This window comes from Mobula birostris, chromosome 30 (genome assembly GCF_030028105.1).
Source record: "Mobula birostris isolate sMobBir1 chromosome 30, sMobBir1.hap1, whole genome shotgun sequence".
Classification (NCBI taxonomy): domain Eukaryota; kingdom Metazoa; phylum Chordata; class Chondrichthyes; order Myliobatiformes; family Myliobatidae; genus Mobula; species Mobula birostris.
Window position 1 is genome coordinate 8,279,255 of NC_092399.1, and position 26,803 is coordinate 8,306,057.

The 26,803-nt window shown below is 47.9% G+C and overlaps 1 protein-coding gene across 1 annotated transcript in view; it reads left to right on the forward strand.

Annotated features, from left to right (window-relative positions):
* LOC140190579 (F-box only protein 39-like) overlaps nucleotides 1–26,803 on the forward strand; it is a 58,883-nt gene that overhangs the window by 2,937 nt on the left and 29,143 nt on the right. Inside the window, exon 2 of the mRNA XM_072247263.1 lies at nucleotides 22,870–23,345. Within this exon, the coding sequence (XP_072103364.1) occupies nucleotides 22,878–23,345 (468 nt within the window). The 5' untranslated portion in view covers nucleotides 22,870–22,877. The remainder of the gene's footprint in view (nucleotides 1–22,869; nucleotides 23,346–26,803) is intronic.

The window sequence follows — 26,803 nt, forward strand, 5'->3', positions numbered from 1 at the left end:
TGAAGGCAAAAGGCCAGCTGTGGCCTGACCAGACTTTAGTAATACTATGGCTTCATGCCCGAACCACTAAGCTTGGAGGTCAGCCAACAGAACAAGAATCAGCAGACACTTCGACATTTTACCTTTAACCTTACAAAAAGAGAAATAACTCATAGAGTTACCAAACAAGAAATTATCCTGGTCACTTTTTTTTAATCGTTGCCTGTCACATCGCTGGTGTTTAGGGCAGCAATGAAGATCCTCCATCTCTGGCGGTGTTCACGGCGTCCTTCGTTCCCGCCGGCAGCTTCCTCTCAGTTTTCACCACTGTCAGTCACACAGTTCCTGGGTGGAGACTCAGGAATACTGTCACACTCAGATCTAGAGGAACTCTTCGTTGCTGTTCCCATAACAATTTTTTTTTTGACCAGTCAGGGTCGTTAGCCTTGAGCTGAACCCTTGAACTTGGAGGACCAGTGGAGCACTCTTAGTCTGACCTCTACCCTTTGACCTGTTTGGCATGGGGGACCCGACCAAGAGTCAAAACAGAAAACGCTAACGCTAACCAATATAGCTCTCCCTCATGCAAGCCTCCAAATCCTGCGACAAGGTCATGGTCCCCTTGGAGGACGGTGGTCATCACTCTAGGAAGGGTCAGAACCGTCTCTATTTCCTGAGGAGACTGAGGTCCTTTAACATCTGCCGGATGATGCTGAGGATGTTCTATGAGTCTGTGGTGGCCAGTGCGATCATGTTTGCTGTTGTGTGCTGGGGCAGCAGGCTGACGGTAGCAGACACCAGCAGAATCAACAAACTCACTCGTAAGGCCAGTGTGTCACAATGGTGGAGGCATTGGGAGCAAGGGTGGACCCAAATGCAAGACTCATCTTGTGAGGTTACTTAAATTTAGTTTATTGTTTGAAACCAGGAGAACTAGGCAGGAGTAGGAATAGCGAACTGGACAAGGACTGAGGACTACGACTAGGCTTGGACCAAGGGTCTGGGCTAGGACTCGGAATCGGCTCCCAGAACTAGAGGAGACAGGAAGAGGCTAGGGTATGGATTCCGAGCCAGAGACTGGGCAAGGACCCAGTACCTGGGTCTTGCCTTGGGCTCGGACCCCAGAACCAGGCATGGACATGACATGGGCTAGGGAGAGGAGGAACATGGAAAAACAGAGCCTTGGTCTCGGGAGAGCAGGTACATGGAACCATAGACACATACACAGAACACAGAGTCGGGACCCCTCCTTGGGTACAGGACATAGGGCCGGGACTCACACACAGAACAGAGAGCCGGGACCCCTCCTTGGGTACAGGACATAGGGCTGGGACTCATGACCCCCCGCGGGGCAACGGCAAGACGGCCTGACTTACCCCACGGAGGCAAGGACAAGACAAGACAAGACATGACCCCCCGCAAAGCAACAGCAAGACGGCCTGACTTACCCCACGGAGATGAGGACAAGACAAGACAAGACCAACACGAAAGCACACCAGACAGTACCTATCTAGCTCCGGTGATGGAACTAGACTGAAGTGCAGGTGGGGGCTGCAGACGAGGGCTAGAGGCAAGAGGAACAGAGAAGGGATTCAGACAAGGGGGTAGGACAGGAATCACAGACCACCAGGGCCAGGACTTGACTTGGTACTTCAATGTCGCCAGGGCCAGGGCTTGACTTGGTACTTCAATGTCGCCAGGGCCAGGACTTGACTTGGTACTTGGATGCCGCCAGAGCCAGGACTTGACTTGGAGCCTCCGGGTAGTGCCGAGCTCTCGACTCAGCCCGGGAACTGTAGACAGCGGCTCCTGATTCTCTCCGGTGGGTTAACCGACGGACCCACCTTGATGAGGAAACTTTGCAGGCTCGCTTCGGCGAGGTAACTGGACAGGGTTGCTCCGGTGAGGAAGGGCGAATTACCGGCACTCGCTTCGGCAGAGACTAGCTTGCTCCAGCCAGAAGACATCGGCACACCGTACTTTAGATGACTTTGCAGATGCTCTCTCTACCCCCGACCCCCGAACGGCTGAAAGCCGGAGACTGTAAACTACCGGTTCAGCTGAGCGTTAATTGCCTCTAATCACCAAAGTGGAGGGACACGGAAAAACAGGGAATCAACAGTCCGGATCGTAACATAAACAAGGTAAATTTAAAGGGACCCCGATCCGGACCATGACACAGTGATGTTGTGGGGATGGAACTGGACTCTCTGACGGTGGTGTCTGAAAAGAGGATGCTGTCCAAGTTGCATGCCATCTTGGACAATGTCTCCCATCCACTACATAATGGATTGGGTGGGCACAGGAGTACATTCAGCCAGAGACTCATTCCACCGAGATGCAACACGGAGCGTCATAGGAAGTCATTCCTGCCTGTGGCCATCAAACTTTACAACTCCTCCCTTGGAGGGTCAGACACCCTGAATCAATAGGCTGGTCCTGGACTTATTTCCTGGCATAATTTACATATTACTATTTAACTAGTTATGGTTTTATTACTATTTAATTATTTATGGCGCAACTGTAATGAAAACCAATTTCCCCTGGGATCAACAAAGTATGACTATGACTAATATAATTGGCTATGAATGATGGGGATATTCTGGAAAGCACAATATCCAAGTCTTGCTAAGCTTCTAGAAACAAAACTCCAGCAAGATTATTATGCAGACAACAGAATTTACTGCATTATTTAATGCAGAGAAGTTTCACATTTATAATGTAGCAAGAAACTTCTAAACAAATCATTTTTGAGTCATTGTCCACTCCTGATTGCCCTTTAGAAGGTGCTAGCAAGCCATTTTCTTGAACGACTGCAGGGTTTTGGTGAAGATACTCCCATGTGCTGTTGGGAAGGGAGATCCAGTACTGAGGCCGAGTGACAATGATGGATCAGTGATACATTTGCAAGTCTGCAGCTGCTTGTGGTATTCCCACGGCCCTTCTCAGTGGTGGGGGCCATGGGTTTGGGAAGTGCTGTTAGAGTAGCCTAGGTGAATAAACAATGTGAGTTTTGTAGGTGGTGCACACTTCAGTTACTGGTCACGGGTGATGGCTGGGTGGACAGGTGTAGAGAGGATAGTTGATGGGTGAAGTCATGTAGCCTGCTTTGCCCTGCCTGATGCAGGGTGTCGTGAGAGATTTTGGTGCTGCATTCATCCAAAGAAGGGGAGAAGATCTCATTGTGCTTCAGATTGGTGCCTTGTAGATGGGCAATTGATCCTAGGGTGTCTGGAGGTCAGACACTTACTGCACGATACCCAGTGACTGAACTGCTCTTGGAGCCACAGTATTAATATGGTTAATTTTTTGGGTCCACAAACATATAGTCAGTGGCCATTTTATTAGACACAGGAGGTACCTAATAAAGTGGCCGCTGAGAGTAGGTGTAAAGTAGGAAGCTGGAGTGGGGGTGGGGGGAGTGGGGAGATTGAGAGAGAGAGAGAGAGAGAGAGATATCACAGGAAGAAAATCTGTAGTTAATTGAAGAAAGGACAAGGAACAGAGTGCAGAGAATGAGCTTCTGAGGTTTGAGGGGAAAAAACTATAATTAATGTTTTTTGTTAAGTTAGATGGTTTGATGCTTGAATGTACTGGTTGCAACTTACCGAATAAATTTGTTGCACAGTTTAGAGCAAAGTCTTGGGTGCCTAAGATTTGCACAGTCCTGCATTTGTCAATGTGGAGCAGAGAGCAAGTTTGTTGGGAATGATGATGGTGGAATGCCAGGGGACAGGTGTGGGATAGGAGGCAGAGAAGGAATGCCAGGGTGGGGACGGTAGCCTGGTTGCAGACGCATCCGGCCGTGTAACACCAGGCAAGGGTCATTTGATTCCAAACAATTGATTTATTGATCATTACAGAATGTCTCCCTGGTGCTTCCTGCTCCCTCCCCTCTGCCTTCCCCTTTTCCCAACCATAAATCCCCTCTCCCTGCCCCCTCCCCACTCCCAGTCCACGATAGAGACCCATATCAGAATCAGGTTGACCATCATTCACGTATGTCATGAAATTTGTTTTTTTTTGTGTGGTATCATTACAGAGCAATACATAAACTTACTGTGCAAAAGTCATAGGCACTCCAGCTATATATATGTGGCAGAGTACTGTGCATAGAAGCAACATAGCTGTAGCTTGAGCAATTTGTCATAGTTGCAAGTAAACCTCTTGAGTTAGGCGAAGTTCAATACAAATTAGCAACTTTTAATTAGAACAGTACAGCACAGGAAAAGACCTTCCAATCCACAATGCTTTGCCAAATTAATTAATTTAATAATAAGATGCCCAACTAGACTAATCTCTTCTGCCTACACAATGCCCATATCCTTCACGTACCTGTCCGGGATCCTCTTGATTGCCTCCGCTGTGTTTGTTTCCAGCACCCCCACCCCTGTGTACCCTGCTCATATTCCATAGTCCTTCAATTTCCTCTTCTAATTCAGCATATTTCTGGTGTTTTCCACTTATTGATTTCTGCATGTCCTGTGTGTTTGGATGGCTGTGTCTATTAAGTAAGTTGCTTTGTTTACCCTGTAATATTATTTCAGGAGGGTTATTCCGGACTCCCCTATCTGTAATCATGGGTCAGTCGTAATATAATTTGTAGGGTAGGGCACTGATTCTGACTCAATCTGGTTTTTATTTATAGTAAAGTATGGTGTCAGTCCCCCTTCGGGCGTGCCCCCTGGCGACAGATTGGGGAAGGCTCCGCGAATATGTAGGAGGAGGTGGAGAATAAAAGTGCCACAGGCGGATTGAAACGAAACAACTCCAAGCACATTTGTACCCAGATCGGGTGGTGCTGTGGTCTGTTCTCCATGTTAGGGCCGGCTGAAACTGAAACCTAGCTGTGGATACGAAAAACAATACCCCTTTGCTTTAGCAATGGAGAGATGTCCACGAAACAGAGTGATATGGCCACTGCCAGGGCATGCTGGAGCTAGCACTGGGTGGGACAGTAAGTGAATCACTGCTGAGCAGGTGGGCAGGCATCGGGAAACCCAGGAAAGATACAGTCAATGTTCAAAGTAGCCCACCCACACCACAGGCTGCGGCTGCTGCAAGTATTTCTCAGGGGAGCAGTCTGCTTACAACAGGGACCACTCACGCCCCGTCGTCGTCATGGCTATCCCTCGAGGTCGAGGATGATGGTCTTCGTTCTGAAGAAGTGGCCCACAGAGTGAAGGCTCCTGTGCGTGTATTTGTTTAACGTGTACTTGATGTTGCACTCCAAGAAACACCAATACTTCATAAATCAACCAACTGTTTCCAGTGGCATGGAAACCACGACGATTGGAGCTGATGGATTTGTTGCAGCCTTCATCCGCCTTCACAGCCGTTGAGTTCGAAGTAACTTCGTCCGTCTGTTCCACCGTTGAGGTCGTGGTTGGATTGTTCTTTGTCAGGGACCTCACCCTCGACCTTACCGCCATGGGTGACCCTACCAGGAGCATAGCTCCAGACGGCATTGCTCTCGGGATCACAGGACCACACAAGCTTCCCCACCGTGACAAGGTGACAATCCATGGAGAGGTACCACTCCACTCAAGCAGCTAGGAGAAAAAAGACAAGCATGAATTGGTCATTAGAAGTACAGTAAACACGTTGATAATGTGTGTATATCATTGAGTACCCAGAACTTGAGAATGATGTGACAGTGTGCAGGGACAAACTTCGACAGTATTCCTCCATGCGAGTCGCAGACCAATGCAGAGCAATGATAACAAATAACTTAATCCCTTTAGACATGCAGAGAATAAAACATGAAGTTGCACAAGAGCACGAACAAAACCGACCTAAAACCACAACAATGCAAAACGAGTAAATAATAAAGAAGCCACTTCTTGAAGTGCTGATGGGTATAGAATCACTTCAACCACTGATGGCAAAAGCAACAACATAGGTATTCAAAGTTCACAACTTCAAAAAGTTTCAAAGTAAATTATTCTCAAAGTACATATATGTCACCATATACAACCCTGAGGTTCATTTTCTTGTGGGCATACTCAATAAACTCTAGAGTAATAAATATAACAGAATCAATAAAAGACCGGCCAACTAGAATGCTCAACCAGAATGCAGAAGACACCAAACAGAGCAAATACAAAAAGAACAACAATAATAATAAATAAATAAACAATAAGTATTGAGACCATGAGATGACGAGTCCTTGAAAGTGAGCCCATTGGTCACGGGAACATTTCAATGATGGGGTAAGGGAAGTTGAGCGAAATTAACCCCTTTGACCCAATAGAGGTGTATAAGATGATGAGGGGCATTGGTCGTGTGGATAGCCAGAGGCTTTTTCCCAGGGCTGAAATGGCTAACATGAGGGGGCATAATTTTAAGGTGATTGGAAGTAGATACAGAGGAGATGTCAGGGTAAATTTTTCACACAGAGAGTGGTGGGTGTGTGGAATGCACTGCCAGCAAAGGTGTGGAGGAGGGTACAATAGAATCTTTTAAAAGCTTCTTAGATAGGTACGTGGAGCTTAGAAAAATAGAGGATTATGTGCTAGGGAAATTTTAGGCAGTCTCAAGGCAGAATTCTAGGAAATTCTAGGTAGGTTACATGGTCGGCACAATGCTTCGATCCAAAGGGCCTGTAATGTGCTGTAAATTTCCATGTTATATGTTCTTTTGCTCAAGAGCCTGATGGTTGAGGGGTAGTAACTGTTCCTGAATCTGGTGTGGTGAGTACTGAGGCTCCTGTTCCTTCTTCCTGATGACAGCGGTGAGGAGAGAGCTTGACCCGGGTGCTGGGGGTCCCTGATGACAGCAGTGAGGAGAGAGCTTGACCCGGGTGCTGGGGGTCCCTGACGACAACAGTGAGGAGAGAGCTTGACCCGGGTGCTGGGGGTCCCTGACGACAGCAGTGAGGAGAGAGCTTGACCCGGGTGCTGGGGGTCCCTGATGACAGCAGTGAGGAGAGAGCTTGACCCGGGTGCTGGGGGTCCCTGACGACAACAGTGAGGAGAGAGCTTGACCCGGGTGCTGGGGGTCCCCTGATGACAGCAGTGAGGAGAGAGCTTGACCCGGGTGCTGGGGGTCCCCTGATGACAGCAGTGAGGAGAGAGCTTGACCCGGGTGCTGGGGGTCCCCTGATGACAGCAGTGAGGAGAGAGCTTGACCCGGGTGCTGGGGGTCCCTGACGACAGCAGTGAGGAGAGAGCTTGACCCGGGTGCTGGGGGTCCCTGATGACAGCAGTGAGGAGAGAGCTTGACCCGGGTGCTGGGGGTCCCCTGATGACAGCAGTGAGGAGAGAGCTTGACCCGGGTGCTGGGGGTCCCTGACGACAACAGTGAGGAGAGAGCTTGACCCGGGTGCTGGGGGTCCCTGACGACAGCAGTGAGGAGAGAGCTTGACCCGGGTGCTGGGGGTCCCCTGATGACAGCAGTGAGGAGAGAGCTTGACCCGGGTGCTGGGGGTCCCCTGATGACAGCAGTGAGGAGAGAGCTTGACCCGGGTGCTGGGGGTCCCTGACGACAACAGTGAGGAGAGAGCTTGACCCGGGTGCTGGGGGTCCCCTGATGACAGCAGTGAGGAGAGAGCTTGACCCGGGTGCTGGGGGTCCCCTGATGACAGCAGTGAGGAGAGAGCTTGACCCGGGTGCTGGGGGTCCCCTGATGACAGCAGTGAGGAGAGAGCTTGACCCGGGTGCTGGGGGTCCCTGACGACAGCAGTGAGGAGAGAGCTTGACCCGGGTGCTGGGGGTCCCTGACGACAGCAGTGAGGAGAGAGCTTGACCTGGGTGCTGGGGGTCCCTGATGACAGCAGTGAGGAGAGAGCTTGACCCGGGTGCTGGGGGTCCCTGATGACAGCAGTGAGGAGAGAGCTTGACCCGGGTGCTGGGGGTCCCCTGATGACAGCAGTGAGGAGAGAGCTTGACCCGGGTGCTGGGGGTCCCCTGATGACAGCAGTGAGGAGAGAGCTTGACCCGGGTGCTGGGGGTCCCTGACGACAGCAGTGAGGAGAGAGCTTGACCCGGGTGCTGGGGGTCCCTGATGACAGCAGTGAGGAGAGAGCTTGACCCGGGTGCTGGGGGTCCCTGACGACAACAGTGAGGAGAGAGCTTGACCCGGGTGCTGGGGGTCCCCTGATGACAGCAGTGAGGAGAGAGCTTGACCCGGGTGCTGGGGGTCCCCTGATGACAGCAGTGAGGAGAGAGCTTGACCCGGGTGCTGGGGGTCCCCTGATGACAGCAGTGAGGAGAGAGCTTGACCCGGGTGCTGGGGGTCCCTGACGACAGCAGTGAGGAGAGAGCTTGACCCGGGTGCTGGGGGTCCCTGATGACAGCAGTGAGGAGAGAGCTTGACCCGGGTGCTGGGGGTCCCCTGATGACAGCAGTGAGGAGAGAGCTTGACCCGGGTGCTGGGGGTCCCTGACGACAACAGTGAGGAGAGAGCTTGACCCGGGTGCTGGGGGTCCCTGACGACAGCAGTGAGGAGAGAGCTTGACCCGGGTGCTGGGGGTCCCCTGATGACAGCAGTGAGGAGAGAGCTTGACCCGGGTGCTGGGGGTCCCTGACGACAACAGTGAGGAGAGAGCTTGACCCGGGTGCTGGGGGTCCCCTGATGACAGCAGTGAGGAGAGAGCTTGACCCGGGTGCTGGGGGTCCCCTGATGACAGCAGTGAGGAGAGAGCTTGACCCGGGTGCTGGGGGTCCCCTGATGACAGCAGTGAGGAGAGAGCTTGACCCGGGTGCTGGGGGTCCCTGACGACAGCAGTGAGGAGAGAGCTTGACCCGGGTGCTGGGGGTCCCTGACGACAGCAGTGAGGAGAGAGCTTGACCTGGGTGCTGGGGGTCCCTGATGACAGCAGTGAGGAGAGAGCTTGACCCGGGTGCTGGGGGTCCCTGATGACAGCAGTGAGGAGAGAGCTTGACCCGGGTGCTGGGGGTCCCTGATGATGGATGCTGCTTCCCTGTGACAACGTTTCTGGCAAGATGGTGGTGTGAATACATGCAGTGGCCTCTTGGGGGCTAACCAAAGGTGCTTCTTTCCTTGTTAAGTGTGTTTTTACAATAGTAAGACTATTCCTGATGTCAATAACTACCTGTACAGCAGGTCCACTGCATCAGTGATGTCTCTTTTATGATCATAAGACCCTGTTGGACATTAATTGCCGCAGGCCTGCTTCCCTTCTTTAGAACATAGAATAGTACAGCACAGTACAGGCCCTTTGGCCCACATTGTTGTGCTGGCCCTGAAACCTTGCTTCCCATATAACCCCCCCCACCTTAAATTCCTCCATATACCTGTCCAGTAGTCTCTTAAATTCCACTAGTGTATCTGCCTCCACCACTGACTCAGGCAGTGTATTCCATGCACCAACCACTCTCTGAGTAAAAAACCTTCCTCTAATATCCCCCTTGAACTTCCCACCCCTTACCTTAAAGCCATGTCCCCTTGTATTGAGCAGTGGTGCCCTGGGGAAGAGGCGCTGGCTATCCACTCTATCTATTCCTCTTATTATCTTGTACATCTCTATCATGTCTTCTCTCATCCTCCTTCTCTCCAAAGAGTAAAGCCCTAGCTCCCTTAATCTCTGATCATAATGCATACTCTAAACCAGGCAGCATCTTGGTAAATCTCCTCTGTACCCTTTCCAATGCTTCCACATCCTTCCTATAGTGAGGCGACCAGAACTTGACACAGTACTCCAAGTGTGGCCTAACGAGAGTTTTATAGAGCTGCATCATTACCTCACAACTCTTAAACTCTATCCCTCTACTTATGAAAGCTAACACCCCATTAGCTTTCTTAACTACCCTATCTACCTGTGAGGCAACTTTCAGGGATCTATGGACATGTACCCCCAGATCCCTCTGCTCCTCCACACTATCAAGTATCCTGCCATTTACTTTGTACTCTGCCTTGGAGTTTGTCCTTCCAAAGTGTACCACCTCACACTTCTCCGGGTTGAACTCCATCTGCCACTTCTCAGCCCACTTCTGCATCCTATCAATGTCTCTCTGCGATCTTCGACAATCCTCTACACCATCTACACCACCACCAACCTTTGTGTCGTCTGCAAACTTGCCAACCCACCCTTCTACCCCCACATCCAGGTCATTAATAAATATCACGAAAAGTAGAGGTCCCAGAACAGATCCTTGTGGGACACCACTAGTTACAACCCTCCAATCCGAATGTACTCCCTCCACCACAACCCTCTGCCTTCTGCAGGCAAGCCAATTCTGAATCCACCTGGCCAAACTTCCCTGGATCCCATGCCTTCTGACTTGCTGAGTAAGCCTACCGTTGGAACCTTGTCAAATGCCTTACTAAAATCCATGTAGATCACATCCACTGCACTACCCTCATCTATATGCCTGGTCACCTCCTCAAAGAACTCTATCAGGCTTGTTAGACATGATCTGCCCTTCACAAAGCCATGCTGACTGTCCCTGAACAGACCATGATTCTCTAAATACCCATAGATCCTATCTCTATTAATCTTTTCCAACAGCTTTCCCACCACAGACGTAAGGCTCACTGGTCTATAATTACCTGGACTATCCCTACTACCTTTTTTGAACAAGGGACAACATTTGCCTCCCTTCAATCCTCCGGTACCATTCCCGTGGACGAGGACATAAAGATCCTAGCCAGAGGCTCAGCAATCTCTTCCCTCGCCTCGTGGAGCAGCCTGGGGAATAATTCATCAGGTGAGGCAGGCGGTGAGGCAGCACTGTTGCCTCGGATGTGGCTAGGACTAGGCCTCAGTCCTTGGGCTTGTGTTGTAGCGTGGCATCCAGGCTCGGATGGGGGTGGCATGATGTTTGAGCTTCTCTTTCCTCAGCACATGTCCCAGGAATTCTATTTGCTGTTTCCTGATTGATGATATAATCTCTCTTCTTATTCTGGCTTTTCACAACACTTTCTCATTTGTTACTCTGTCCTTCCATGATATTGTCATCGTTCTTCTCAAAAACCACAGTTCTGCAGCTTTGAGCCTTCCCCCATTTTGCTTTGATATTGTCCAACATTCGCTTCCGTACATTAGTGTGGAACCACAACACTCTGAGTTCCATACCCACAGAAATGATGCTATTCTTTAGTATCTTGCTCAAATGCTCAAACGTGCAGTTATCCTTCTTCTAATTTCAACCTCAGCCCTACTGTCAGATGCTATTGTGCTCCCTAAGTAATTGAACCTCCATCTTTATTTAATTGTTTCGTTGCCCACATTGAGTTCACATTTCTGTATTCCTTTCTTCTTTGTGCCAGCCATGCAGTCAGTCCTCTTACAGTTGATGGTTAATCCTGTCATTGCACTTCCCTCGATGACTTTATCCAGTATTTCTTGGAGCTTCTCTTTAGAAGTAGCTATCAGCACAGTGTCATCTGCATATCGTAGGTTGTTCAAGCTGCATCCACCAATTACCATGCCTGGAATACTGCTAGTTTCTCTTGGAATCTTCTTGAATAGGTTGGGCGAGAGAACACAGCCCTGTCTGACTCCCACCCCTCTTAATCTGGACAAAACTCTCATTCCTGCTCCTGGTTCCCAATACAATTTTCTGATGATTCTGACATCTTTCCCATCAGTGTCCAAGTGCTGAAAGATTTTTATAAGCTCTCCATGTCTCACCTTATGGAAAGCTTTGGTATAATTGATGAAACATAGGTGTAGGTCTTTCTGGACCTCACGAACCATTCTAAGGAAGCAGATTGCACTCTACGTTCCACCATCTTCAATCAAGCCACACTGCTGTTGTGTGATCTCCAGTTTCGTGCATTTTCTTGCTGTGATCATGGTGGTTCGTAGTAGGGCTGCCACAACGTGACTCATCAAGCTATTTGTTTGGTGTACCTCGCGTTCAATTTCTCGAGGTTATTTTGGCAGTACAGTAAAAACTGACGCGCTTCAGGTCTTTCCCTACTATCATATATTTTGGCCAGAAAACCTGTCGACTTTTCAGTCTCAAAATCTTTGAGCGTTTGAATCATTGCTATCACAATGCCACCTGCTCCCAATGCCTTCTCTCCTCTCGCATCCTGAAGCAAATTGGCAATGTATTCAGACCATCTGCTTTTTTCAAGAGTATCGATCCATCTTTCACCTTCGAGTGCCCACTAGACCAGGGGTTCCCAACTGTTTTTATGCCATGGACCAATCCGTGGACCCTGTCTTGGGAACCCTTGCTCTAGACCCAGTGATTAGAGTGGGTCTATAGTGTGTATCTTCTTTGTCTCAGTCACATGAGGCCTTTGGTGGTGTAAACTACAGTCAAAACAGATTGAACGCCTGCTTCTTGTGAGGTTGTTGGTAAGCATGGATTTTCTTGAGGAAATGGAACTGGGAACGTGCTCAGCATTAGGGTAGCAGCAATGATAGGTAGCACAAAGGACAGATCAGTTCACTGAGACAGGGGCTAGGATGTCACAAATAATATCTGCTGAGCGTGCAGTTGGTCAACCATAGTTGGTCAAGAGGGGACTGTTTTGTTGAGCACCTCATCTCCATCCCAGTAGCCAAAGATCTTGATTCCCATTCTGACATGTTGGCCCATGGTCTCACCTTGCCACTCTCAGGAAGGAGGAGCAACTTCTTATATTTCGTCTGGGCAGCCTCCAACCTGACGGCATGAATTTCGATTTCTCCTTCTAGTAAAAATATTCCCTCCCCCCTTCTTCTATTCCCCACTCTGACCTTTTACCTCTTCTCACCTGCCTATCACCTTCCCTTTCTCCTATAGGCCACTCTCCTCTCCTATCAGATTCCTCCTTCTCCAGCCCTTGACCTTTCACACCCATCTGGCTTCACCTATCAACTTCCAGCTAGCCTCCTTCCCCTCCCCACCCCCAACCCTTTTATTCTGGGGCCTTTCCCCTTCCTTTCCAGTCCTGAAGAAGGGTCTCGGCCTGAAACGTTGACTGTTCATTCATTCCCATTGATGCTGCCTGACCGGCTGAGCTCCTCCTGCATTTTGTGTGTGTTGCTCTGGATTTCCAGCATCTGCAGACTTTCCTGTGTTTCATTTTAAAGTGTTCTAATAGGACAGAGTCCACAGGAAAAGCTTGACAATAGTCTTAATTGGGCAAGAGGGGTAAAGTCTGGTACTTAGCCCATGAAAGGGGGAAACAGTTCAAAATTTCAGTGATAAAAATTAAAAATCATGACAGAAGTGAATTTCTCAATAATTCATTCATTCATTCAGGTGCCTTGCTGTTCGGCGTGGGCGACCATGTCTCTCCATCCATCACGGTCCCTGACCCTCCGAATTGTAGTTGTTGCCTCCCCTGTTTCTAACCACGATGTTATTCCATCTATCATTTTCATTCTTTGTCTTTGTCGTTTTTTTCCTTCCAGCTTTCCAGTTGTAACTAAATGTTCTAATGTTCTAAATGTTCTTGTGTGGTCCTGTGATCCCGAGAGCAATGGAGCTGTGGAGCTGGAGCTGTGCTCCTGGTGGGGTCACCCATGGCGGTAAGGTCGAGGGTGAGGTCCCTGACAAAGAACAATCCAACCAAGACCTCAACGGTGGAACAGGCGGACGAAGTTACTTCGAACTCAACGGCTGTGAAGGCGGATGAAGGCTGCAACAAATCTATCAGCTCCAATTGTCGTGGTTTCCATGCCATGGGAATCAGTGGATTGATTTGTGAAGTATCGTGTGCTTCTTGGAGTGCAACATCAAGTACACGTTAAACAAATACACGCACAGGCGTCTTCACTCTGTGGGCCACTTCTTCAGAACGAAGACCATCATCCTCGACCTCGAGGGATAGCCACGACGACGACGACGAAATGTTCTAATGTCTCTCAATAAGGAATGCTTTAAATACACAGCAGTTTCTAAAGGAGTCAAAATAAATAATTATAATTGCAAGTAATAATTTTTTTACAATGAGGAAAGGAACCACAATCAGAATCAGAACCAGGTTTAATATCACCAGCATATGTCATGAAATTTATTGACTTTGCGACAGCAGTACATTGCAATACGTAATAATAGAAAAAAGCCTGTGAATTACAGTAAGTATACATGTATGTAAAGTAGTTAAATTTAATAAGTAGTGCAAAAATAAAAATGTGAAAAAAAGTAGTGAGGAAGTGTTCACGGGTTCAATGTTCATTCAGAAATCGGATGGCAGAGGGGAAGAAGCTGTTCCTGAATCGCTGAGTGTGTGCCTTCAGGCTCCTGTACCTCCTCTCTGATGGTGGCAATGCGAAGAGGACATGTCCTGGGTAGTGGAGCTTCTTAATGATGGATGCTGTCTTTCTGAGGAACCGCCCCTTGAAGATGTCCTGGATACTCCAGAGGCTGGTGCCCATGATGGAGCTGACTGAGTTTACAACTCTCCGCAGCTTCTTTTGATCTTGTGTAGTGCCCTCTCCCCCGACTCCCCACACCAGATGGTGATGCAGCCAGTTAGAATGCTCTCCATGGTAATTTGCGAGAGTCTTATGGCGACGTACCAAATCTCCTCAAACTCCAAATGAAATATAGCCAGTGTCAGTGAGAAATAGAAAATAAATAAACAGTCTAACTTATAACTCAAACTTGACTTTGAATGTTAAGTAATCTTACATGACTTGGCCTGCTTTCAGCATTCCATGTCATAAACTTTTGGTTTTAAAAGTGAACACACTCATCGGCATTCACTACAGGGCTGGGAGTGTTGCGAGCTCGGTCTGTTCGTGAACCTTGGAAATTCCTTCCACGAAACTTTCTTTTCAGGCAGACTTGGGGCCCTCTTCAGCATTGAACCGTTCCTCATTCAGTTCCTGTGTGTGGCAGCTCGACTGCCTGCGACGCTGTTCCCACGATTGATGCAACTCATAGGCAGGACTCTGTCCGCACTCGGGCAGAGGCTGAAGTTGAGCGTTCACTTTCTCTTCAGCTGGTATCGGAGAGGAGCCAAACCCTCCCTCCTTCGCAGGGCTGATTTGTTTCGTTCTCTGTCAGTAGGCATGGCAATAAGCTTTGAACCAGGGCCAATGATGACAAAATCACAACCATTATCTAAAGGTTGTAAAGGTATTTCCCAACGTATTCCAGTTTTAAGTCTGTGGTGTTCTCCCGCCCCCAGCCACAGCTCTCTTATGATGCCGTTCACTCAAGTGCTGGGCTGAATTGGGAAGGTCGGGTATAGCCGAATCAGGGCGGCGGGTTCCGGGCCCTGGAACATACTGAAACGACTGAACCCGATGTTTGGATGGTGATCTAGGCACCGGGCTGGGCCAGTTGAAACGGTCAGGGTCTCGGGGCCTGAGGTGATGGTCGGATAGGTTCAATCGCTGCTCCACTCTGCTCTGTGTTGAACTACATACCCGTGGGCGGGCTCTATGTGGACTTCAGTTCAAAACGCTACTTGCTTGAGTTTATTGTTTGCACGATTTGATTTTTTTTTACATTGAATGTTTGATGGTCTTTTAAAAATGTTTGTGTTTGGGTTTCTTCGCTTCGTGGCTGCCTGTTAGGAGACAAATCTCAAAGTTGTATATTGCATGCATACTTCCATAATAAATGTACTTTAAACAATGAAAAGCTGAGCCTAGACATTCTTTATTGAAGAAAGAAAGCATTGAAACAGCTGTGGCTGATTAAGGTACATAGATTTCCTTCATCCATTGTCCTAATGAAGGTCTCGGCCTGAAACGTCGACCGTTTATTCCTCCCCCACCCCCCAGAGATGCTGCCTGACTTAATTAGTTAGTTAATTAATTAGTTAAGGATACCACACAGATCAGGCCTTCCACCTCCTGCCCAGCAAGCCACCAGTTTAACCCTGGCCTATTCACAGGACCATTTACAATGACTAACTAACCCATGGACCTGTACGCCTTTAGACTGTGGGAGGAAACTGGAGCACCTGGACAAAACCCATGCGGTTCATGGGGAGAACGTACAGACTCCAGAGCTGAACTCTGACTCCCCGAGCCGTAATAGTGCCGTGCTAGCCACCATACTACCACGGTGCCCCCTGCTGAGTCCCTTCAGCATTTAGAAACATAGAAAACCCTACAGCACCATACAGGCCCTTCAGTGCTGTGCCAAACATGTACTTACTTTAGAAATTACCTAGGGTTACCCGTAGCCCTCTATTTTTCTAAGCTCCATGTACCTATCCAGGAGTCTCTTAAAAGACCCTATGGTACCCGCCTCCAGCACAGTACTCCAAGTGGGGTCTGACCATGGTCCTATAAAGCAGTAACATTATCTCTCGGCTCTTAAACTCAATCCCACAGTGGAGGAAGGCCAATGCACCGAATGCCTTCTTAACCACAGAGTCAACCTGCGCAGCAGCTTTGAGTGTCCTACGGACTTGGACCCCAAGATCCCTCTGATCCTCCACACTGTCTTACCATTAATACTATATTCTGCCATCATAGTTGCCCTACCAAAGTGAACCACCTCACACTTATCTGGGTTGAACTCCATCTGCCACTTCTCAGCCCAGTTTGTATCCTATCAATGTCCTGCTGTAAACTCTGAAAGCCCTCCACACTATCCACAACACCCCCAACCTTTGTGTCATCAGCAAATTTACTAACCCATCCCTCCACCTCCTCATCCAGGTCATATATAAAAATCACAAAGAGAAGGGGTCCCAGAACAGATCCCTGAGGCACACCACTGGTCACCAACCTCCATGCAGAATATGACCCGTCTACAACCACTCTTTGCCTTCTGTGTGCAAGCCAGTTCTGGATCCCCTTGGATCCCATGCCTCCTTACTTTCTCAATAAGCCTTGCATGGGGTACCTTATCAAATGCCTTGCTGAAATCCATATACACTACATCTACTGCTCTACCTCCCTCACTGTGGGAGGCAAGAGAGGAGATTGCTGATCCTCTGGCAATAATCTTTGCATAATCAATGAGGACAGGAGAGGTTCCGGAGGATTGGAGGTTTGCAGGTGGAGTAGAGATAGCCCAGGAAATTATAGACCAGTGAGTCTTACTTCAGTGGTTGGTAAGTTGATGGAGAAGATCCTGAGAGGCAGGATTTATGAACATTTGGAGAGGTATAATATGATTAGGAGTAGTCAGCATGGCTTTGTGAAAGGCAGGGCGTGCCTTACGAGCCTGATTGAATATTTTGAGGATGTGATTTACAAGGATGTTGCCTGGATTGGGGAGCATGCCCTATGAAAATTGGTTGAGTGAACTTGACCTTTTCTCCTTGGAGGGACGGAGGATGAGAGGTGACCTGATAGAGGTGTATAAGATGATGAGAGGCATTGATCATGTGGATAGTCAGAGGCTTTTTTCCCAGGGCTGAAATGGCTAACAGGAGAGGGCACAGTTTTAAGGTGCTTTGAAGTAGGTACAGAGGGGATGTCACGGGTAAGTTTTTTTTACACAGAGTGGTGAATGAGTAAAATGGGCTACTGGTGACGGTGTTGGAGGTGGATATGATAGGGTCTTTTAAGAGATTCCTGGATAGGTACATGGAGCTTAGAAAAATGGAGGACTATGGCTAAGCCTAGGTAATTTCTAAAGTAAGTACATGTTTGGCACAGCATTGTGGGCTGAATGGCCTGTATTGTGCTTTAGTTTTTCAATGTTTCTATGATATTTTTACACGGCCTGAAAGTTGTGCAGGACTTTAATCTTTTTTTTGTATTATGAATACAATGAATATTGAGAATGAAAATTGAAAAATCACATACTTTTGATTTTAATTCTTAATTGAAGGGTATAATGAAATACAGTTCCCATCATGGTTATCTACTGTGTCAATGAAATACAACAAGTAACGGTGTGGAGATACGTCTCTACCAAAGGAGGTGGAAGGTGCTCCTTCCCTCTGCTGGCCTGCAGGTCCCCCTTGGGCAGGGTGTAGCACCTGCTTAGCCCCCAGTCAGTGTCAGGTAAAGCTATGGGAGCAGGTGGTGGATGGTCATACCAGTGGCTGGTGCACATCACAAGTCCTGGTTATGTGACCACTGATACCAGGCAGACAATCTCTGAAGAGTATTGATAATGGCTGGGGTCACCCGTCTTGTACAGACACTGCCCAGAAGAAGGCAATGGCAAACCACTTCTGTTGGAAAATCTGCCAAGAGCAGTCAAGGTCATGGGACCTACAATAGGTCATTGAAATATGGTACAACAAAGAAAACCTTCCACGTTTCCTATTCTCGCCTGCCTTTGTCCCAGCTGCACGGCAACCGAGGCCACGAGCGCAGGAGCATTTCAGTTTCCGCGCGCCTGCATGGCTTGGAGGTGCCACGGCAACACGGCGCTATTACAGCTCAGTGAGTCGCGGAGTTCGAAGTTCAAACCCGGTCTGCTCCTGTAAGGAGTGGGTTTTTTCCGTTTCCTCGCACAGCCCAAAGACCTTCCGGGGAGGTTAACTGGTCTTTGTAACTTGTCCCGTGATTAGGTTAGGGTTAATCGAGTTTGTCCGTGATGGCTCAAAGGGTCAGAAGGGCCCACGCTGCACTGTATAGATAAATAAGTAAATGAATTAAGTAAAGATTATGCCTGAGTGTGAATTGATCTAATCCCTTTGTAATTATATTTCTATGTTGCTGTCACAGTTCTGATACTTGAAGGATTTAAATTAGCATTATAACCACTGTAATAACAACACAGCTGCAAATACTACCAGAGCACAGTTCCAAATCTCTGTAAATATATCTGCATCTAATTACAGGAGAGTGAAGGATTTAATATAAACAAGAAAGCTCTTTAGGTGTGTCGTTGTATAAGGAAGACTGATTTCAATATGGGAATTTTACAGTGACAGCAGGAAAGTGAACCAGATCATGATGTCACAGAGGTTGCTATGATGTCACAGAGGTTGCTATGATGTCACAGAGGTTGCTATGGTGTCACTGGGATTGCTAAGATATGGCAATACTGAGGGCAATAGCTAGATCATTTTTAATGGCAGCGCAGTGCAGAAACCTTGATTCTTGGTTAACTTGGAAGAGATCTTGACTGACAGTAAAATTAGTGTTTGTTGGCAAGTCCAGTTTGATGATAAATAATTGAACACAATTAGTTATTAACCCGTGCATAAAACAGTGCCTATAGCATACATTGACATTTGACAGGATCAAGTCTTTGACCTGGAGTTTCACTAACAATCCATTATTGATGTATATCTTCATTCAGAAACTGGTAAGTTACCTGTCAATAGCAGATAGATTTATTTTTATTTATTTTTATTGAGCGTGGAATAGGCTCTTTTGGCCCTTCAAACCCCCCCCCCCCATTTAATCTGAGCCTAACCAGGGGACAATTTATAATGATCAACTAACCTACCAACTGGTACCTGTTTGGACTGTGGGAGGAAATCCAGGCAGTCACGGGGAGAACGTACAAACTCCTTACAGGCAGAGGTGGGAATTGAACCCTGGTCGTTGGTACCGGACAGTGCTGTGCTAACCACAAGGCTACCGTGCCTCCCTGTGAATTGATAACTAGTTGTGTCCTTTGTCAGATGGACAGTTGGCAGAGCTATTGCACATAAATTACTGATCAATAATTAATTTCTCAATCAATAATTAATTTAGAGTCAGCTCAAGGGGGGCAAAAACGTTCCCAATGTCGCCCTCACCCTGATGGCCAGCTTCCTGTGTGGCTGCATCAGGTTGTGCGTGGATCCCAGATACGTGGGCACTAAGTACCACTGTGTGCCCAGGTTCTACCTGTCGCCCTGGCCCCTTTACCGCACAGCACCCCGTCAGCTGGTCGTTGCCGCCATACCTGTCCTTTGTAGAAAAGTCCTTCCAGGTCAACGCCTTTGACCACAGGGCCATCAGGCAGTGGTCGGCACGTAATGCCCTGCAGGCACTGCAGGAGAAGGAAGTGATGGACCCAGTGGGGTGGTTCCCTGAGCAGACTGTCCAGTACATCTGGCAAATTGCCTCATCGCCAGACCTCACCAACAGGCACTAAGACCTCACTTGCTGGCGGTGAGAGGGACCCTCCCAGTCAGATCCCTCCTGTACGCCCGGAACGTTGCCTCCACACCCCGCTGCCCACGGGAGGACTGCAGTGAGGAGGAGTCTGTGACCCACCTCTTTGCACACTGTGGGTTCGTGAAGAAGGTGTGGAGGAGGATGGAAGGGACAGTGTCAAGATTCATGCCCAGCAGCTGCGTAACCGAGGACTCTGTGATCTATGGGCTGTTCCCGAGGACGCACACGGAGACCAACATCTGGTGCTGCTGGCAGATCATCAACTCGGAGAAGGACGCTCTTTGGTCAGCCCAAAACTTGGTGGTCTTCCAGCACATGGAGATGTCGGTGGGAGAATGCTGCCGGCTGGCGCATTCTCGCCTGCAGGAGTACGTGCTGAGGGACGCAGTCAAGCTTGGTGCGGCCACCGCGAAGGCCCGGTGGGGAAGGACCACAGTTTAAGGTTCATCACCCGCGGGAGTGGGAGGGGTCGGGTGGGGAGGAGTATACCCGTCATCAGCAGTGTGGATAGATGAATCTACATAGTGCCACAGGAGTGGCTGGAAATGTAAAAAGGTAAAGGAACTTCGGTAAAGAAAGGAGAGTCAATGCCTGGCCTTTTATTGTAGGTAAGTTTTTATTCTTGACTAAGGCTTGAGAGTCAACAAATGCTTTATTGTAAACATCTTAAATTTGAATAAGGACTGAGAGTCAATGCATGATTTATTGTTTAAAAGTTTATTTATTGAATAAGGACTCAGAGTCAATGAATGGTTTTTATGTAAATAATTTTATTTTGTAATATTTCTGAATAAAGTATATTTTTGGAAAAAAAATTAAGTAATTACCTCATCATCTGATAAGACTACTTTTATATCATCATTTTCATTATGATCCGTACTGTTTGATCTGGGCAATCATGGTGTAACTTTGACCATGATTGCTCTTGACAAATGTTTCTTCTGGGCAGTGCCTTCACAGCACACACAAAATTCAGGAGGATCTCGGCAGTCCAGGCAGCGTCTATGGAAAAGAGTAAACAGTCGATCTTTTGGTTAACCAGGACTGGGGAAGCCTCTCGGACTGAGACATCGACTGATAACTCTTTTCCATAGATGCTGCCTGACCTGCTGAGTTCCTCCAGCATTTTCTGTGTGTTGCTTTGGATTTCCAGCATCTGCAGATTTAATCATGTTAGTGTCTTTACGAGACAGGGGACCCCAGCCATTATCAATTCCCTTCAGAGATTGTCTACCTGGCACCAGTGGTTGCATAACCCGGACGTGATATGTACCAGCTGCTCATAGGACCATCCACCACCTGGTCCCATGGCTTCGCGTGACCCTGAGCAGGAGTTAAACAGGTGCTACATCTTGCCCAAGGGTGACTTGCAGGCTAGTGGAGTGAAGGAACATCTCACATCTCCTTTGGTAGAGACATATCTCCACCCAGCCACCAAAACTTTTATATACAAGTCAACAATGGAGAAGGGTACTCCAGAAACTCACTTCACACAACAAATTACAGACTAGAGCCTACCATTACATGAGGATAGAAAGTGGGAATGGGGACAAGCTCCCACTACCTATTAAATGTTCCCAATGACGAGCGTCTCAAATAGCCTGTGACAACCAAGTCCAGCTACTGACCTTCGCAAGTCTGGCGGAACCGTTTCCACTGACAGGAGAAGGGGCAAAGGCAGGTTACGGGCACCTTAAAACCAGTTGCTTTGGGCAGATGGGGCTCATCAGCTGTAGTTGGCAGCCCGTCTATGAGAAGGAAAGCTCTGATCTCAAACCTCTGCTGCCTTGCGTCTGTACCCACTCACGGGGAAGGCTTCGGGAGTAAACCCCGAGGGAAAAATCCAGAGCCGCGGTCCCTAAGGCAGTCCTACGTTGAGTTCAGCACAGACTGGCAACTCCTGTGACACTGCAGGTGCCAAACTGTGTCGGTCTTTGGGCTCATCAGATGCGTGGTGGAGGAGAGCTTGCCACATGGTCTCCATATTGTGCTGTCCAGGCCTGCGCATCCAGACAGCCAGGATGCAAAATCCGTGGTCAACCCTGACCAGGTGGAGGCCTCACATGGAGGAAACCTAGGCGGTCATGGGGACTCATTGGAAAGCGAGGTATAATGGGAAAAATGGCATTAAAACTTTTGGATGCATGCACAAACATAAAAATACTTATGTTTATGTAATCCCTTCCGGCCCTTTGAGTCGTGCCTCCAGCAACCCCCGATTTAACCCTAGTCTAATCGCGGGACGATTTACAATGACCAATTAACCCACCGACTGGTACGTCTTTGGACTGTGGGAGGAAACCGGAGCACCCGGAGGAAACCCAAGTGGCCACGGGGAGAACGAACAGGCAGTGGGCAGGAACTGAACCCGTATCGCTGATACTGTAAAGCACTGAGCTAGCCACTACGCTGCCGTGACGCCCTACTGTAGCTTCCAAGCTGAGAGATTGGTATCGGACAAAGGAGGTGAGCGAAACGCTGAGGAGCTGAGAAAGTGTAGTGGAAGTGCAGATCAGCCAGTCTTTTTTTTAAAGTAACATGCTTTTGAATGGCAGGGCAGGTGGGCTGAAATGCTTAGATGCCACAGGAGTACATGGGACAGATACTGGAAAGATTCATTTAAGTACTTGTAAAAGTGTAAGTGACTACGTAAAGATGATGTGGAACGTCAAGCTAAGCTCGAACATATCAGACATGATGTGACATGCAGTGGAAATTCAGGCATTAAAAATAGTACCTTGACTCAGGAATAAGACCCACTTGAAAGTTTGAAATGCAGTGTGTGTCATGCATAGATCCATTAGAATTAAGCAGTTGTTACTTGTCTGACACTTAGTGTAGCAATTAATAATGCAGTTATGACTGACTTTTCTCTGTTTCTTTTCCGGCCTCGACAGTGTCATAATTAATAATCAGGTCATACCCGATGATTCATTGATTATTATTCTAGCCTCAAGCTATTGACTAAACTTTGTCCTTTTAATCACTGTCACCCTCAGAATTCAACATGACCGATGGGATGGAGGAGATGGAGGTAGCCTATGATCAGTGTGCAGACGTAGGAAATTGGAGCGAGCTGCCAGAATTATCCCTGAGACACGTGTTCCAGTGGCTTGGAGATCAGGACCGAGTCCGGGCAGCGCTGGTGTGTAAATGCTGGAACCAAGTGATGCATTCGCCAGCCCTCTGGCGATCCAGGATCTTCACCTTCAGCGGGAGACCATCCAAGTATCGGCGGGTTGAGTACGAGTCTGCCATCTGGTATGCCAAGAAGTTTGGAAGGTACCTGGTGAACTGTGAGATCAGGTTCATGAATCCGTACAATTCCCTGCTGACCCGGAGATTCCAGGTTACAATGAGGAGCTTCTTGGCACGCCTAGGGAATGAGAACAATCGGCTACAATCTTTCACCATGCAACATTTGGAGTTGGACCGACTGGTGTGGAGGCCTTCTGTCAGGAACGCTTTCCTAAAGGTACCACTTCAAGGGAGGAATACACATTTCAATCTTCTGATTTACGCTTTCCAATAGCTTTGTTCATAATCTGACAGTATAATGACCCGGTTGTTCTCAACCTTTTCAAGAGGGGGTTGAATGAACCTACAGCCCCCTTCTTTCACGATGTCACAGGCATCCCATGCCGCTACGCCTCTGACTCGCACCGCCTGGTTTCCCCACACGCGCGACATTCTAATCCTTCCGGTTTGCAAATGTGTCACCTTCCTCTGGCACCTTCTCATTTTCCAGCCTCTTCTGATTTTCTCCTTACCCTCCACCTCCTTTGCCGTGCCTTTGTTGATCTCCATGACAGTCGCCGATGTCTGCGGCGTGGCCTTCTGTGCCTGGGCCCTGGCATTACCGTTCCTCTTCTCCTCTCTGTCTCTGGGTAAAGCCCTCTTCTGTCCAGGGATTCCCACACCTCACCCATCTTTGGCTCAGTATCAGTTTTATTTTGAAACTGTTAAGAACACTAATGTGATATAAATGCAAGTAATATTTTTATTTATTGAGATACAGCCCGGAATAGGCCCTTCTGACCCTTTGAGCCGTGACGCCCAGCAACCCCCAATTTAACCCTAGCCTAATCACAGGATAATTTACAATGACCAATTAATGTACTAACCAGAGCAGCTTTGGACTGTGGGAAGGGACCAGAGCACCTGGAGGAAACCCACACAGTCTTGTGGAGAACTTACAAACTCCTCACAGACAGCATCGGAAATTGAACCCCGGTCACTGGTACTGTAACGAGATGAGCTTGTCGTGACTCTGATCGAAGTCACCAGAGAGACTGAAGCTGGTGATATAGAAGTCCTTAATCAGCACATAAGCAGGCATCATACTGGATACACTCTTTGAAGAGGCCTTCCAACCCAATATTACATGACATTTTTATATGCTAAAGATCAAAGGTAACAGCAGGACAATTCTATAGATACAATGTATCTACAATGCTTCCTTTGAGTTACATATAATTTTCAAACATGTCCAAAACTTCAGATGCCAAAAGTGAATGTTAATCACCATTGTCTCTAAGCTCCATTCATACATAATATATGCAGACATTGCAGGTCAATGGGAGGTTTCTTGGTTTGCAATTAACCCCAGTCTGTAGCTCCAAGAGCACCATTGTTCTGAGTTGTGTTCTAAATTCAATCTACAATCCACATTCAGATCTGAAGACTGGTTGCTGTTGGAATTAATATTTGCTATATTCCGTAACTCCGGAATACGTGGAAGAGTTGCTAACCATTATGCTACTGTGCTGCCCCCCTGTAGCCGTTACCATAGCAGTAGTGAGGTTAGACACTTGTAGGCTATCCTAGCCTGGGATGGTTCCTTAAGAGCTGACCGGAACAATTCTCTGTTCTCTGATATGCAGCATTCTCTATTCAGCTTCTGGTTTACATTGAGCTGGAAGGAAAATTGCCTCAGGTGTGCTGATGCAATAAGCAAATTAATTAAATCTGATAGCCACAAGAATTATTGTCATCAGATTCTTAGCCTGACATAATCTTCTAAATATTGTTGCCTACTAATTTACTTCAGTGAAATTATTAATTGATTTCTCCGGCCCTTAGAATCAGAATCATGTTTAATATCACCACCGTATGTCATGAAATTTGTTGTCTTTGTGGCTGCAGCACAATGCAATACATCATAATAAAAACTATAAGTTACAATTAGATTAGATTAGATTACTTAAAAGTATATTTAAAAAATTAAATTAAATAAGCAGTGCAAAAAGCGAGGTGAAATGCTGAGGTAGTATTCAGGGGTGTTGCCCGGGGTGACTGAGGAGAACCCAAGTGCAGGAACCGGCACGTCGACTGAGTTGGGAATGCTGGCGCAGACGTGGACGTAGAACAGCAAACCGGAGGAGTCTTGACAAGGAGACGGGATCTACAGGGATTATTTCGAAACTAGAGCAGAACTTGGAACTAAACTTAGAACTGACAGTTCTAAGCGGACAAGAGAACGAAGCATCACACAAGAATAGACCAACAAACTGGCGACCTGTGTAGTGACGCCATCGTACTTATTTCACGGTCTCTGATGCAAACCAGGTGTACCGTAATTAAGCAAACTAGCAGCAATTAGAAATCTAATGGCTGAAATTAGGGCATAATCAGGGAGAAAGGAGCGTTAAAGGGGAACAACCAAACGGAACCATGACAAGAGGTTCATTGACCACTCGGAGATCTGATGATGGAGGGGGAGAAGCTGTTTCTGAAACGCTGAATGTGTGTCTTCAGGCCCCCGTACCTCCTCCTCGATGAGGAGAAGACGAATTCTGGGTCAGAGAGACATAAATGACGGATGCTGCCCTTTTGAGGCGTTGCCATTTGAAGGTGTCCTGGATGCTGGGGAGGCTGGTGCCGATGACGAAGCTGGCTGAGCTCACAACTTCCTGCAGCTTTTTCTGATCCCGTGCTGTGGCACGACCCCATCCTCCCCACACTGCCATACCAGATGCAGACGCAGCCAGTTAGAACGCTCTGCATGGTACATCCGTAGAGATTTCCAAGTGTCTTATCTTTGGCTCTGTAAATCTAGACAAAAAACTGTCAATCAGCTGAAAATAGTGTTCTGGTTTAAACAGGTTCTGTGGTTTCTGTGTTTCATAGCTGCCTGGGGGAGATGAATTTCAGGGTTGTACACTATATACAATCTTTGATAATAAATGCACTTTGAATACTTGAATATATACTTCCATGCCCTTACTATTTGCCTATTCACATTAGATGATTGAGGTCTCGCACTAGGTATCAATAGAAGATCAGCACGTTTATTTATGTTGTTATTGAATAAAGAGTACAACACAGGAAAAGGGCCTTCAGCCAAGAACTACGTAAACTAATAACACATAATCTCTTCTGCTGTTCATGGTCCATTCCCCTCCATTCTCTGCACATTCATGTGTCCATCTAAAAGCCTCTTAAATGTCTCCACCATCACTTACTTACTTACTGTCTGCCATGCTGCTGGCCTTTAGGACAGCAACGAAGGTCCTCCGTCTCTGTTGGTGTTCAGTGCTTCCTTCATCGTGTCAGTAGCTTCTAATTCCCGGGTGGAGACTGAGGAATACCGTCGCACTCAGTTGTAGAAGGATTCTTCATTGCTGCTTCTGTAACGGTTTTGTTTTACCAGTCAGGGTCGTTCACCCTGAGCTGAACCCCTGAACCTGTTGAACCGGTGGACCACCTTTAGTCTGGCCTCTACTTTTTCGCCTGTTTGGCATGGGTGACCCTACCAAGAGCCAAAGCATAAAGCCCTGACCCCAGCCAACGCAACTCTCTGGGTCACTGAGGCACACAAACCTCCAAACCACAAGCACCACCATTGGCAGCATATTCCAAGCACCCACCACTCTGTGTACGTCTACCTGGACACTTTCCCTCTCGGCTTAAATGCATGCCCTCTAGATTTAG